Genomic DNA, 16,217 nt, shown 5'->3' with positions numbered 1-16,217 from the left:
TTCTTTTTGCGCTAACATGTCGAGTGCTTTGATTTTTTTGTTGTTCAAGGCATTGAGGTCTATTATGGAATTCTTGTCCTCCATTAGGAACTGCTTTGATTTTGTTGTTGTTTAAGGCATTGATTATTTAAAATAAAATTCTAACCTAAGTAAACAACTGATAAATAAAAATAAAAAACAAATAAATTACGAAACTAACTTATTCCTGAAGCAATGGAACTTAATCCAGAAAAAGCGTGAAAAAACTTCTTTTGACTCGTACTGAATCCTACATAAGTTAGGATTTTTTTATCAGCTTCCTCATGCTTTTCCCTTAAGCACGTCTTAATGTTGATCATCTCAGCTTCTCCGAGCTCTTTCAACTAAACAAGACTGTTCATGTGAGGAATTGCTTGAACGTCCAAGATGCGTTCATCACCATCCGAATATTTTTGCAAAGTCGACGTCTTAGGGTCATAACAAAAAAGGTTACTCGTTCCATTTTGCAACAATAAAACTGTATTCCGCTTTGTAATGACAAAAGGTGTGTACAAATCTTTGCCGCCTTCCCATGCTATACTGTACTCTAAACTCCAACTCCATGTGTGGTCGTAGTAGTACTCTCGTTTTTCTTTCGTTTCACCGCAACTAGTACCATTATTAGTCTTCTTAAATACCCATATATCTAGGCGTTTATTCATATATTGATGATTATTATCAAACATAAAAATAAAATCATTGGTCGGGGGGAATACGTTTTTTATAAAGTTCATCGTTCCATTCATAATTCATATGAACAACACACAAATTACCTCCCAATAAGATGAGTTTGGAATCGCTTCGACAATCTTTATTAGTACGAAGACAAGGAGGGACTGGAACGGGAGAGAATTCTTCATCGGCCAACCCGAACGCTAACATCTTGGGATTCGGATTCTGATCAAACCATCTCCCGTTGATCCAATTAAGGGCTCCATTAGCAAAGATTCCTGACTCCTTAAATTCGAGGAAGCGATCATTAAAGGGGATAATAAGTCCTTTGTCTCTCCATCCAAGTGGACTCCCAAGAGTATATACCTCTACATTTGCGCTGTTACAGATCCGAACAACCTTATACTCATTGGTCAAGCCAACGTAGCCGAATCCACCTACTGGACGTTTCGTAATTAGCCGATTCTTCTTCAATCCAGGAATAGAAATAGCTTCTCCAGTTATGGGATTACTGCATATAAAGGCAAGACCATCTTTAGGATATGTTGGATCTACAGCTTTATAGCAAACCAAACCATTGCATGATCCAACAATGTCATTGGATTCCACTGCAGGGACTAATGGTGTAAGCGTATTCTCAGACTAATAGTTCTCGATCTTAGTTTCGTGTCGGGGATCTCCATAGTAGAGTTGTATTTCATGATTTATTTTTTGTTTGATCGGTACTTGTATTATATGATCCTCAGTACTCGGTTTAGTTTTTGTAACCCTGAAAAGGAGACCTGCATTACTTCCACCGATGATCGTTTTCCATGTTCTGCATACTCGTCTGCATTGCAAGGTGGATTCGATGGATAAGAGAGAAAATATGTTTCCTGTGATGACATCTTCGGGAAGAGTCTCCATGGTTACAGTTTTGCATGTACCAATATAAGCTACTAGTATATATACAGCAAGATCGTTCGTGAATTTGGTAATTCTAGTCGGTTACTTGAACAGAATTTCTCGTATTTAGGAAAACCCTAGTATTTAAGGCAACTTTCATAACCAAAGTTCAAGAGGTGGTCTGCAAATCCAATTTTGTGTAAACCCTCTTCATCAATTTAGCTAGAAAACCAATGTCGATCAAAGTTTCTTTAACAACCAAAGGTCTAACGTTTTTGATCCGTTTTCACTTGATATCTGGGATCCTTTCTAATGTAAAGTAATACTTATAATTGAAATTGGATGTTAAATTATAACAAACCATGAAATAAAAGTAACCAACCTTCAAATGATGCTTCTTCTACCCTTGGAACAAGGAAGATACAAAGATTTGAGGTTCTTATCTAATAATCTTCAAATTTCTACCAAATTCTAAGATTGGAAACTAGAAGATAACAGATGCATCTCTTACAAATTGAAATTTCTACCCAATTACAAATTGGAAATAACAAAGCGTTGGAGGCTCTTCTCTTAGGAAGGATTTAGGGTTCTTACACCACTTTCTAAACAAAACCAAATTTGAAATTAGTAGAGCTAGGGTTTAAACAATAAGTAGTAAACAAAAAGGACAAAGATGAGAAATAAGGGAAAGAAGAGGATAAAAAAGTAATTGTGAAATAAAAAGGCATAAATGGTATGTTTGAAATACCATTATGCATCATCCTTCCCTCGTTAAGTGAAATTCGCCCTCGAATTGTCCATCTCTTCCTCCATAGCATTGTCACCCCAATATGGAACCAAGTGCTTAACATTAAAGACGTCAGGCGTATGAATTGAGCTTGGTAAGTTGAGTCGATAAGCATTATCATTTATCTTTTCTCCAATTGGAAATGGTCCAATCTTCCTTGCCTTGAGCTTGTTGTACTCACCCACGGGAAAACGTTCCTTAGTAAGAACCGCATAAACAAGATCTCCTACTTCAAAATCAACCACGCGTCGCCTTTGATCAACCTTGTTCTTGTATTTCCTTGATGAAGCTTCAAAATGATTTCGGGTGTTTTCATGGATAAGGTGAAGTTGAGAAACAAAGTCTTCCTCCTTAGCATTTGGCCTTTACAAATCCGGTACTAAGGACAAGTCAAGTGGTACTCTTTGATTGAACCCGTACACCACCATGAATGGTCAATAACCACTACTCCGGTTCACCGCATGGTTGTAAGCAAATTCCGCCTTGCATAAAACTTGATGGCATGTCTTCAAATTATCCTCAACCAAACAACGAAGAAGAGAGAACGGTTTACCACTTCGGTTTGCCCATCCGTTTGAGGGTAATAAGAGGTGCTAAAACTTAAATTGGTCTTGACCAACTAACATAAAGTACGCCAAAAATGCCCCACAAAACGACTATCTCTATCCGACACGATGGAAGAAGGAATACCATGTAAACGATAAATCTCTTTAAAAAAGAGTTGAGCTACCATGACCGCATCCGTTATCTTTTTACAAGCAATTAAATGAGACATTTTGGAAAAATGATCTACCACTACAAATATTGAATCCATACCTCTTTGAGTACGCGGTAATCCCAAGATGAAATCCATGCTCAAATCTTCCCATGGACGAGAAGGAATAGGAAGTGGCATGTATAATCCCGCATTAGTGGTCGTTCCTTTAGAAACTTGACATATATGACATCTCTTCACATATCAATGAATATCCTTCCACATTCTCGGCCAAAAGTATGAGATAGAAACCAAGTTCCAAGTACGAGTAGTGATAGACACATTTTTGTGTCTAATTTGATCTCAATATTGTATATTGTTGGCACTCGATTTTGTACTAATTTTGGCATTTTGTGTGTTTGTAGGTATTTTTTGGCAATAAATATTTTTGGGAAATTCGGCTCGAAAAGTTGATAAAGGCACTCTCGGAGGACAATTGCTAAATGGACCCCTGCTTTGGATAAGGGGCACCTCATTTACTAAGGGGCGCCCTGTTTACTATTTTCACCCCAAAGAACCGAGTGATATCCATACCCCGACTATTGGATAAGGGGAAACCCTTTCTTCTTCGTTTAAAATTTGTTTTTGGCGGGAAATAATTACACCGGAAGAACATGATTAAGGTTTGGATTTTGGAGCTATTTTAGAGAGATTCAATGGCTGAGTTTCTTCGGGATAGCTTGATTGAGTGTAACAGGCGTGGTATGAATGTTCGTTTCCATTGAATTTGGCTAGATAATCCAACAGATGAAATCATGGCAGTTCGTGCATGAGAGAAATACTTCACGGGATCGCATGAGTTTTGGAAGATTTTCTCGTGATTTCCTTCAGCAGATTGATCGCAGATGAGTTATTGAGGCTTAACAGGAATAGTAAGTCTCCCGTAATCTTAAAAAAAAAAGGATAATTCACCGAGCAAGAAAACAGGGCAGCTCGTGCATGGGAGAAATATTTCACAGATTCTTTGGTTTTTGGAAAGTCTGTGTGTTTCTACAGTGTGTTGACTCAATTATATTCGTGTACCGGCATGTTTGGAGCGTGCTGAAGTGATTTTCTGTACAACAGACGCGTGAAAAGGCTAGAAAGGAAAGCAATTATTCCCGAGAATAATTCTCTTTACTATCGAGTTATGGGAGATATTTTGGAGTTATGAGAGGTCCTGTCGAGTATATATAGGCTTCTGGGGACGCATACAAGGGTAATGGAGAGTTAGGGGTAGAAATTAGCGAGCACAGAAGGCTGCAGAGAGTTGTAGTCGAAGTTCCTGCACTATCGGGCGAATAGGAAGAAGAAGACGAAGAATAGATCACTGTTTGTGTAGTACCTATCATCTTTTTTTTGTAACAGCAATTGTAACAGAAGATTCTGTAACACCCTTTCACCGTTGCAAATCTCTGCTCCATTATAATTCTTCAATAGAAACACATTTTTTGAGCAATTAATTATATTTTGAGCGTGTTTTTCACTATGTGGAGCTAGACCCATCACTGGAACAACGGAGGAAGCAACTTTTAATGATTGTGGTAAATGAATTAATTCTTTTATTGAATTTTTGCATTGATTTAATTTCTTTATGATTTCTATTAATTACTTATTATTTTGTCTGATGTCGCATGCTTAGTTTAAATTACTTTTCATGCATCATGCTTACGACTTACAAATAATGTTTTATGAAATCTATTTTTGGCAAAGAATTAGAGTCACAACTTCTTTTGTTTGAGATACATTGTCTAGAGTTAATGATTGAACCACAAGAATATGAAAAGTAGTGAAATCCTGTGTCTCAGTGCCTCTTCATCTTGTCACCATATTTGTATATATTTTCCTTATTTTCGTTTATTAAAGATTAAAATCAATCCAACAAAGTCCGAGTGAACGACAACCTTTACCACTATAAAAAATTCGATCAATCCAAAAATTGATAGGCTTTCGGGATTGCATATATAGTAATAACCACAATCGCACGGCGTCTACAATGTAGACAACGACAAGTACGGGTCGATGCCACAAGGAGCGGTGGAAATACTGATAATCAATATATCTAATCAGGAAAAAAAAGAATATTTTTGGATTTTTAGAATTGAAATGAAATAACAAAATTAAGTAAACTAATAAAATGAATCCAAAGGAAAAGTCGGTAACCAGGGTTTCATGATATCCACTATTATTTCTGTTTGATTCCTGAAATGAAACATAATCCATGAATTATGTATCGTTCGTTCTATCGACATCACCAATTATATGTATTAGAGTCGCAAATATCACTGGGACGCCCTAAGCATGGCACATCAAAAGATTAAACTTAAGCATGCACCATCAAATTGCATTAGCGAGAAAGTTAAACGAAACTAAATATTGATCGACAATTATTATATGGCTCTTCTAAGCATAACTCATCAAAGATATTAACCCAAGCATGAATTATCAATTAATGAGACAAAAATATATTATGAACCTAACAATTAGGCACAAAGGTTATTGTAACCGGTGAAGCAACAAATCATGTCATCATTAAATCAATAAATAAAATCATGGAAGTAGTCTATTCAAATCATAATGGTATTTGTTCAATATAAATCAAATCAAAATAGCATAATACCCATGTAGGTTCAAACCATAAAAACACTAGTTACAAAGATTTAGCTAAACATGGCTTTCTCAAAAGCCATAAACATATCAAGGAGAATCACTAACAAATCAAGATGGAAATGAAAACATAAAAATCACAAATCCTTGTCTTCCACCTCCTTTCTGGTTCTCGGCTCTGTAGCCGCAACCTACCAAGATAAAACTCCAGCCGGTCTCAATTTTTTTTTTAATCTGAGTCACTCTATTTCACCCTAACAATGGTAAAAAAAAAAAGTGATCAGGATTCTTTTGATGTTTCCATCACGAGGATAGGCAAAACAACCATGTTTTCTTTTTTTCTAACACCTGAGCCCTGTGCTTTTTATGAATAGACTCTTCTAGATGTTTCCATCTAATCAGATTGGTTCCTCAACTCCTACAACCAAAATGTTCCCATCCACTTAGATTAGTTAGTGCCGACCTTAATAAGCATAAATTTCTAGGCTCTAGAGTTTAATTATTGCAACTAAAAAGTTTCTCTCATACCCCCAAACTTAAATCTAACATTGTCCTCAATCTAACAAGGAGAAACTGTTAACACTTGAAGCAAAAGAGTTAAGGAAAGATATTACTGTGTTGCAAGAGCATGGGTTACCTCCCAAGAAGTTCTAAGTTTAAAGTCTTCAGCCAGACATCAGAAGGAATTAGTCACCTCATAGAATCATAAAGTAATAGCCGGAATAACTGCGGATCACCAAAACCAAATAGGGCTATCACAAGTAAAAGGAATCTACAACATCCCAAGAAAATTAGCAAATAAAGCACACCCTTGTCTAGTTTCCTGTTTAAGACAACTACAAATAGTTGTGGTTCAGGTTCAGGTTCTTTAACTGGGTCTAGATAACATATTTTCATGGGTTTCATTTCCTTAAAAGTTAGATCCGAATGTTCAGGTCCTAGAGTCTGGAAAAACTCGAATAAGAACTTAGAAGCACATAACATTAACCTGAATAACTGGGGACCCTCTAAGTCAATCATATTTGACTCACACAGTTGACCACGGTGGTGGTCATTCTTAGAAAAATGTGTCGACCCTATTCCCCTAAAGTAATTAGGTTTAGTCTCAAAACTTAATAACTGACACATTTGTAACTCATATGCTCCCACAATTGGAAGAAAAGTTTTTGGTGGGAAAACAAAGTCAATCTTGGTATCATAGCCTGGGTTAACCACATCAATCAGAGGATGGGTTTCTAACAACTGAGCTTCTTTCTGGATATCATTAGGTTCGAGAAAATGTGTATGAAAATAATATTGTAAGATGGTTGAGGCACAAATGTCAAGTCCTACACGAGGGAACTTTATAATAGTTAAAGCACACGGAGAATGTTAATTACCCCCAAACTTAGAGATTTTTGTGTCTCTAGAAAGACTAGTCACAACTTCCATAATTTCTAGGTCAACAAATTCTTTAAATTGGTCAATTGATTCTTCTAATTCTGGTTCATCCTCACTCATCTCTACGAGTTTATGGTCTTCTAAGATTATTGTTTCTAAATCGTTGGACTCTAAAACATTATTCTCAGGGTAAACTCTTTCCTCTAAACCATCATCACAATCATATAAAGGATTATCAGCGAAAGTTTCTAGTAAAGGCTCATTAACTAAGGTAATCATACTTACTTCCTCCGATTCACTAATAGGAAGATCAAAAAATGGATTATTCAACACACTGCAGGCTAAAGGATCATGAACTACATCATCTAAAACGTGGTATCTCTAATCAAATCCTCCTCCTATTGAATAGGTGAATAATTATTAAAATTATTTGGATTTGTACTAGAAACAACACTATCATTATAAAGCTCAATCGGGGTAACAAATTCCTGATCACTATGCCTACATATTTCATGTTCTTCATCAATACTATCCTCATCATAATCATCTTTATAATAACATGAAAAAGATCGAACCTCATCAAAACAAGTAGTGTTACCAATTCTAACCTCGTCATCTTGATTATGTGAATAAAAACTATCCTTATTTTCAAGGGTGGTATTGGTAACACTATCCTGAGAGTTTTTCCACAATCCTATTTGTACTCTCAGTAAATTGCTTGAGGGACTCTTCTAGAGACATCTTAGTTGACTGCTCTACGGACTCTTCTGGGGGAAGAATATTATAAGTCTTTTTAATAAATAAGTGAAACTTCCGTGTTGACTCATTGAAACTCTTGAGAGACTCTTCTAGAGAAATAGAAGGATTGTTTTGCTCGTATGACCTGTGGGTATGTGGATAGTAATTGGAATCACCATGGTATGGACCATAAACTTCAAAATCTTGGCGTTCCCAACCACTATTCACATTATGATCATAAAAAGAGTGATGTCCATATTTTTCAGTTGGATAATCATATTCATTCTGATGGCTATTATAATACCAGTTTGACATCCTAGCCGCAAGGGAATTCTAAACAAGCACAAAGAAGGCTGACTCGACCACAACAAGCCTATTTTATCTAGCAAACAAAAAGAATGATGGATCCCTTAGATTGTTTCTAGACCAGCTTCTATTCTTTCGAAAAGGAACTCGTTACAATCTGAGCAAAACTTTCTGGAATCAATCCGAGTTAAAGTAAGTTGAATTGATACGAGGGAAGCTGCGTGGAGCTTTGATAACCAAGGCCTCACCGGCGTTACAAGGCGGTGTATTCAACTCACAGAAACCATCATGAACTTCGAAGTATGCTCAATAGAGCAACCAATATTTTTCGAACGACTTTCCTATTAAGCTCGTTACCGTATCGGTCTCGTTCTAGTCCAAATTTTAAAACTTAGGTTCGCGTAGGTTACGTGTTCCTAAGGCGGTCAAGAAGGAAACGGTGATGAAATCTGAGTCCTTATCTTGATTTGGCCAGGCCTTGCCGTTTACTAGAAAATTAAATCCGATTTCAGGTCCTCAATATATATGCATACAAAATCATCCAGTAAACCCACTGACAGGGGATTCGCGGGTGTTTAGAATTCTTACCTCCCATTCGCGGGCCGCCGACTCTGATGCCAGTGTACGAACCTGAGGGGCCGAGATAGTATCGTAATTGTCGTCCTTCCCTTTGCAGTTTATATTTAAATTAACCCTTCTTTAGGATTTTTAAAAATAAAATAAAGTCTAATGTCCAAAAATAAAGTCGAAAAAGAAAAAAAAAGGTCCGAAAATAAAAGATTACAAAAATAAAAACCTTAATTAAAATTTCAAAAAAAAAAAATTATTTACAAAATGTTCTTCTTCACTCCTTTTGGATTTCTCTTTTCTTTCTTTTTTTGGGCCTTGCTTTTCTTTTCAGCACTCTCCCCTTTTCTTTAGATTAGCTCCAAATCTGAAAGCAAACAAAAATACCAAAACGCGTAAAAAAGAACAAATAAGATAAAACCTAAAAACAAATCTATAAACAAATCCGCGTCGGCGGCACCAAATATTGTTCGAATTTTATATAGTGGTAAAGGTTGTCGTTCACTCGGACTTTGTTGCATTGTTTTTAAGTTTTAATAACCGAAAATAAGGAAAATATATACAAATATGGTGACAAGATGAAGAGATACTGAGACGCAGGATTTCACTACTTTTCATATTCTTGTGGTTCAATCATTAACTCTAGACAATGTAGCTCAAACAAAAAAAGTTGTGACTCTAATTCTTTGCCAAAAATAGATTTCATAAAACATTATTTGTATGTCGTAAGCATGACTCATCAAAAGTAATTTAAACTAAGCATGCGACATCAGACAAAATAACAATTAATAGAAATCATAAAGAAATTAAATCTATGCAAAAAGTCAATAAAAGAATTAATTCATTTACCACGAAGTTGCTTCCTCTGTTGTCCCAGTGATGGGTCTAGCTCGAAATGTGTTTCTATTGAAGAATTATAATGGAGCAGAGATTTGCAACGATGAAAGGGCGTTACAGAATCTTTTGTTACAATTGCTGTTACAAAGAAAAGATGACAGGTATTACACAAACAGTGATCTATTCTTCGTCTTCTTCTTCACCTAAAAATCTAGGAACTCCAACTACAACTCTCTGCAGCCTTCTGTGCTCGTTACTTTCTACTCCTAACTCTCCATAACCCTTGTATGCGTTCCCAGAAACCTATATATACTCGACAGGACCCCTCATAACTCCAAAATATCTCCCATAACTCGATAGTAAAGAGAATTATTCTCGGGAATAATTTCTTTCCTTTCTAGCCTTTTCACGCGTCTGTTGTACAAAAAATCACTTCATCAAGCTCCAAACATGCCGGTACACGCATATAATTGAGTCAACACACTGTAGAAACACACAGACTTTCCAAAAACCACAGAACCCGTGAAATATTTCTCCCATGCACGAGCTCCCTGTTTTCTTGCTAGGTGAATTATCCCTCTTTTCTTAAGATTTTGGGAGACTTACCATTCCTGTTAAGCCTCAATAACTCATCTGCAATCAATCTGCTGAAGGAAATCACGAAAAAATCTTCCAAAACTCATGCGATCCCGTGAAGTATTTCTCCAATGCACGAACTGCCATGATTTCATTTGTTGGATTATATAGCCAAATTCAATGGAAACAAACATTCATACAACGCCTGTTACACTCAATCAAGCTATCCCGAAGAAATTCAACCATTGAATCTCTCTAAAACAGCTCCAAAATCCAAACCCTAATCATGTTCTTCCGGTGTAATTATTTCCCGCCAAAAACAAATTTTAAACGAAGAAGAAAGGGTTTCCCCTTATCCAACAGTCGGGGTGCGAATATCACTCGGTTCTCTGGGGTGCAAATAGTAAACAGGATGCCCCTTAGTAAATGAGGTGCCCCTTATCCAAAGCAGGGGTCGGTTTAGCAAATGTCCTCCAAGGGTGCCTTTATCAACTTTTCGAGCAGAATTGCCCAAAAATACCTACAAACACACAAAACACCAAAATTAGTACAAAATCGAGTGCCAACAATATATAGTATTGAGATCAAATTAGACACAAAAATATGTCTATCAAGTAGTCCCCATGTGGCCCTCATCGTGAAGCTCCTTAATAATTTTCAATCTCAAGCTTGATTGCGGAATACAAAGACAATTCTTCCGGTAAAGGTACCCATCGATGAGCATATAATCGCCATTTTGGAATGACCTTTCATCAACCATAAGAGGACCAAAATAAATATCATTCTTTAAGAGCTCCCGAATATCATCGAATCCCAAATGGAGAGTATGCTTTGAAGAATTCGTGGACGAATTTGTTAAAACAAGGGGAGGATGATCTATTTACAAACGAAGAAATACTTGGTGTGTCATTACTCTTGGGGATGCTCTCTACTATGACCACAAAGTGCTACATTTGGTGAGTAACTACAATGGAAGGTGTAGAGGTAGAATTTTCTTCAAGCAAGGAAGAAGTTCAAGCACAAATGGAGAATACGCTTTGAAGAATTCGAGGACGAATTTGTTTAAAGAAGGGGAGGATGATGTATTGTGGATGTCCCATATAGATATTGAAGCACCATTTGTAGTCCATCCTATAATTACTTTAAATATGTCAAGTATGCCCTTGGTGCTAGTATAAATTAGAAGACATAAGGCTAAAGGAGGAAGGTTTTGGGAGTTTTAGAATATTGTGTCAAGAATGAGAGGTTCTCTTTTTTCAAACCTAATTGTTATCTCTAGGGGGAATTAGATCATCTAATTTTAGAATATCAACTAGATGCCTCTCATAATCTTATAGTTTCCAATTTAATTGGGTAGAAATTGTAAGTTATTTGAGAAGAATCTCCATCATTAGGTTCTTCCTTTATTCAAAGGGTAGAAGAAATTAAATTGGTTGATTATTTATCCTTTTCAAATTATCAATTTCAATTTGTTTTTATTGTAAGCGTCCGCTTCTCATCACTTTCCGAGGTTTTCCTTTCTCTACTGGTGCTCTAACGGGGCAGCAAGGTGGTGGTTCTGATGCTGCAAGAGAGACATCGCCATCAGCAAACACAAGGGTCTGACAGGGATTATCATAAACAACATTTTAAAACCATAACTGTTCCAACCATCCCAAATGATTTCTCTGGTAGCTTCGCTGGTAATTGTAGTGTGTGCTAGACCTGAAAGACTCAATGACACAGAAGACTACCACTTAACAAGAAAAATGCACCCTGATAAGGACTGCCATATATGGGGACCTGGGGTTTTCGATTGAGAAACATCAGCAAGTAGATTAAAAGTGAATAAGTTGGTCCTATGGATGTGATTCAGTTGAGATCAAAGCAAGATTAGCCTAAGATGATGCATTCATTGGATAAAGTAAGATAGGGCTCCCGGTTTTATCCATCGCCGCCATCTATTTTTAGTCTCTAGATGCTACGAAACTTCATGTTCAAGAAAGTGACTCCTTACTAGACTAGTTAAAACTTTAACTGCTTTCACTTTGGAAACTGTTCTAATTTAGCTATTGAAGGAAGTTGATGCTTTTTCAACTTGGACCAAAAATTGATAAGATCTCTGCAATTAAGAATGAAAGTGAAGGCCACAAGCATGGTTGTTTGTTAGTATTTGTTTTTGTTTTGACGCAATCAGCGGGGAATATTGTGGGTCGCTCATTACTTGTGTAGTCTGTAGAAGGTAGTGATTTTCTTGAAAACAACAACATTGTTATCTCATATCTTAACGTACTATTGGTTGTGTTCGTTGATCAATTATAAACCACTGACCTCCTGTTTTGGTTGGTCATGTGAGTTTGTGTAGAATTTGTTTGCGTCTTTCCTTTACCAAGAAAAATTGGGAGAGGAATAGTCTTCTGCATATGTGAAAGAGACATATAAAACATTTGCAGCATCACTACTGCTTGAACCAAGGTCTAGAAGCCAGTAATGAGGAAACAAAAGCGTACAACATAAGAACAAAAGCACACATATATGAACTGCCATATGAATTATATGATTTAGATTATTATTCATGTCACACCACCTCATACAAACAAGACTAGCAGCAACAAACAAGCTGACCAACTAATTGAGAACAACAAAACAAGACGTGAACAGAACTTCAACTCCAGAAAACCAACAAAAGTATCATAAACTGAATTTATAGAGAAACAAAAACAAGAAAACAAATAAGCCACAAATAAATATAATCACTTTCCCCACATCTCGTGCATCAAAGCTGAAAACCAATTTAAGGTATCTTTGAACTCCAACAATAAGGTACTTCGGCATCGTACGTATGTTGGAAATCAAAGACCAGATGAAGAAAATAGTTCCAAATATGCACCATAGCCCAAGGAACACGTAAAGTGATGTTCTTGTAGGATCCTTCAAAAAATCTGGAGTCAGTGCTATGAATACAGATCTATAACCAGCAATGATACATCCTATTGAAATGCACATTAGAACAACAAGAAGCCGAACCTGAGCCACAGATGTATCATTCATAACCCCTGATATGACCAAAAGGATTATGGTCACAGACACTAGAAATGCCACTACGTTTGTAACCATGTAAAGGATGTAACTACTTGGGCTGATATAAGCCAATATAGATGTTCCAGCGTACATGATCAGGTAAGGGAAAAAATCACTTCCACTACTATTATGGTAGTTCGAAATAATGTACCTGTAATTTTCCTCTTCCAAAATGACACCTTCGGAATACGTAAGGCTGCGGTTTAAATAATCCGAATTAGCTTGTAATAGATCCCATACAAATTGAGTACTCATGTCAGTTGTATAATTACTTATGGTACTGTTTAGCTCAACGGCTATATTGAGAGAATGCCTTTTTCTTCCTCCACCATTCATTTTTGTGAAAGAAGCCAAACCATCCAAATCGTTAGACATACGATGAGAGCGGAGCATGTTACTTAGATACAGAGTAAAAGTATGAGGTTCTAAATTAGAATTGACCATAGTGTCTTGTTGCCACAAACCCCCTGGTGGACTGCTAGCAGCTTGGAACGCGATTCCTGCTATTAATGTTGCTACTACCATTAACACATCCATCCTCTCCTTCTGTCCTTGACGATCATTTCGCTTTTTCTTGCTCTCACGGGGTATGTAGTAATAAAAACGGCCAATTTCTAGTTCATTTTTATTATTTTGAGGTAATATGTCCAAGGCTTTGAGACCGTTATTGTTAAAGGCGTTTATGTCAATTCTTACGATTTCGCTGTCCACCAAAAACTTTACAATCTGCGAACACAAGTTAATAAATTTCAAAATTAAGTTTTTAGGCTAATATTTTTCGGGAGGTCTACAAAATTTTTATGATCAATTAAGCTTATGACAGGTTATATATGTATTACCTTCATATTACCCGCTTTTGCAGCAACGTGCAAGATTGTATTCCCATCGACATCTTTGGAGTTGACAGAAATAGAATAATCTGGATTTCCAGGTTGTTCACCAGCCAAGTACTCGACCAACAACGCAAGGGCCTCTACAGTACCATTATTTTTAACACAAAAGTGTAGGATAGTCTCCTTGTGTGCATTCCTTAAGTGAATTGCTTCAGGTCTTTCTTGTATTAACATCTTCATTGTCTTTGTTGCCTTAACTCGGCCTTTCATTACAGCTAGATGCAGAGGTGTTCTTCCATATTGATCTTGAACCATACAAGCATCAGCGTTTGCTTCCAACAGCACTTTTACCAAACCAAGATGCAATCTTGCTGAAGCTAGGTGAAGAGGAGTAAGCCCTTGTGAATCTGCTTTGAGTGCAAGTTCTGGTTTGAAAATTAGAACTTCTTTTACAAAACTAACATGGCCACACATGACTGCTATGTGTACTGGAGTTCTACAAAAACTAGTAAATACTTCATCTAGAGTAAGACTCGGGACTTCCAGAAGCAACTTCCTTAACGAATCAACATAACCTTTCTGTGATACTTCAAATAGCCTCTCCATTTCTTATCTCTGGCTTTCTGTTTCATTCTTTACGATACTAGGCCTACATATATATACTCAGAAAGTTTTAGATGACATTAGTAATTAGCTAGTGTAGACATTGAGCAAGAAGTTTCAGTCTTCTTTGCAGATTCTCCGCATTGATTTATAACGTGTGTTCGATACCTCTTCCTTGTTACTTTCTTTTGTTTGGTTCTTTACTTCAACTTTACTCATCGTATCAAGTTCGAGCTTTAGAAAAACATAGGCCTCCTTTTTTCTATTTGCGAATCCTAAAATTGTTCGAAAAGACAAACTTATAGTGGTCGCCATCATTAGGGCTACCCTACTTGAAGGAAGTTGTGGCTTCTCAACTTGGACCAAGGTTGATATGAAGATCTCTACAATCTGATAAGGCCACAGTGGTCATTACTTTGTGGGACAAAAACCTGAAAAGAAAAAACGAAGAGGAAGTAATTACTTGCTTTCTGGACGCCAAAATAGGAATCAACTTTCGAACAACACTTTAGACTAAGCCAAAATTCTCCAAAAACCGAAGTTTCTCAAAATGGCAATACAAGGTAATTGTGAACTAGAAGGGACCAGTGGAACTAGGCACCAAAACGCAGCTGGTCATAGTGCTTCTATCATTTCTCAGGATCATGCCAGAACTTTCGACTGTCCGTGTATTCACTGCATCTTGTCATTTATATATACTTTTTATTGAAACCTGTTTTGAGGCACAATTAATTTTTTGAGAAATTCAAAATAACATAAAATCAAAATAACCTTTAAACTGCAATTAATCGAGCAACGGAAACATGAATCGAAGGGAGCGATGTTGGAGCGCGAAAATCCAAATTTCAATTGCTCTCAGATATATTTTGGAATGTATTTGTAACAAATCCATCTTGTTTTTGATTTATTTTATTTTGTTCGATCGATAGAATATGATTTCAAAGATGAAATTAGGGTTTTCAGAAGATCAGTTCGTCTGATCTTGGAACATCAACTTTAAGCCGAACCTAGTATATGATTTAAAGAAACACTATGTTAGGCTATGGGACTTTGCTAGATTTTGTTCGATCAGCGGAACCTAAAATTCGTCAGTAAAGTTCGACTGATAACTTGTCAGCCGAACCTCTATTTTTTGAAAATAAACCTAGGTTCGGCTGACAAGTTGTTAACCGAACCTAGGTATATTTTTAAAAAACAGCGGTTCGGTTGACAAGTTATCAACCGAACCGTTCATCTTACAAAATTTTCGGCTGAAGAATAATCAATACCCTCAATCAATTATGGTGCAATCATGATTGAGAAAAAATCATCTTACAAATTTTTCTTTTATTGATTGTGTTTATAGAGTTTTAGAAAATGGTCTTAGGAAAAAAATCAAATACCAAGTTAATTCCGTTTCGATTGATGTTGCAGTGGAAATTCGTGAATGGAATTATTAGAATATACGAATATTTAATTTGAGTTATAAAAATTCCCAAGTGATTAAGAAAAAAGAATATCATTTTAGAGAGAATTAAGAACTAGGATCCTTTTATTTTTGGAGAAAAATAAGAATTGGGGTTTACAATTGTGTGAGCATTATACAAGGAACAATTAATTACTAAATTTGAAATAA

At 36.4% G+C, this 16,217-nt stretch overlaps 2 protein-coding genes across 3 annotated transcripts; both read right to left on the bottom strand.

Annotated features, from left to right (window-relative positions):
• Positions 1 to 362: 362 nt before the first annotated feature.
• Positions 363 to 1,596, bottom strand: LOC113352702 (F-box protein At3g07870-like). The gene is made up of 3 exons (XM_026596494.1): positions 1,473 to 1,596; positions 792 to 1,298; positions 363 to 664 (listed from the first exon to the last, which is right to left on the bottom strand). Exons 1-3 carry the CDS (start codon positions 1,594 to 1,596, stop codon positions 363 to 365), a joined length of 933 nt encoding a protein of 310 aa, XP_026452279.1.
• An 11,030-nt stretch (positions 1,597 to 12,626) lies between these two features.
• LOC113350392 (ankyrin repeat-containing protein BDA1-like) lies at positions 12,627 to 14,708 on the bottom strand. Of its 2 annotated transcripts, XM_026594521.1 has the most exons (3): positions 14,006 to 14,708; positions 13,318 to 13,892; positions 12,825 to 13,016 (listed from the first exon to the last, which is right to left on the bottom strand). In XM_026594521.1, the coding sequence occupies exons 1-3, from the start codon at positions 14,603 to 14,605 to the stop codon at positions 12,938 to 12,940; spliced, it is 1,254 nt and encodes a 417-aa protein (XP_026450306.1). In that variant the 5' UTR covers positions 14,606 to 14,708; the 3' UTR covers positions 12,825 to 12,937. The 2 variants fall into 2 exon arrangements, with proteins under 2 accessions (XP_026450305.1, XP_026450306.1); XM_026594520.1 differs by having other exon boundaries at positions 12,627 to 13,892.
• Between the last annotated feature and the right edge of the window lie 1,509 nt (positions 14,709 to 16,217).

This window comes from Papaver somniferum, chromosome 2, assembly GCF_003573695.1.
Source record: "Papaver somniferum cultivar HN1 chromosome 2, ASM357369v1, whole genome shotgun sequence".
In the NCBI taxonomy this organism is placed as follows: Eukaryota; Viridiplantae; Streptophyta; class Magnoliopsida; order Ranunculales; family Papaveraceae; genus Papaver; species Papaver somniferum.
This window is presented reverse-complemented; position numbering and strand designations above follow the sequence as displayed.

Excerpts from the sequence above, each read along its gene's own strand:
- LOC113352702 (XM_026596494.1), bottom strand. The coding sequence starts at position 1,596 with ATGGAGACTCTTCCCGAAGATGTCATCACAGGAAACATATTTTCTCTC. Across the intron at positions 1,299-1,472 it reads CATCGGTGGAAGTAATGCAG|TGGAATCCAATGACATTGTT; the intron begins GTCTCCTTTTCA and ends TAGTCCCTGCAG. Across the intron at positions 665-791 it reads CAAACTCATCTTATTGGGAG|ATATATGGGTATTTAAGAAG; the intron begins GTAATTTGTGTG and ends ATAAACGCCTAG.
- LOC113350392 (XM_026594520.1), bottom strand. The coding sequence starts at position 14,605 with ATGGAGAGGCTATTTGAAGTATCACAGAAAGGTTATGTTGATTCGTTA. Across the intron at positions 13,893-14,005 it reads CAAAAGCGGGTAATATGAAG|ATTGTAAAGTTTTTGGTGGA; the intron begins GTAATACATATA and ends TTGTGTTCGCAG.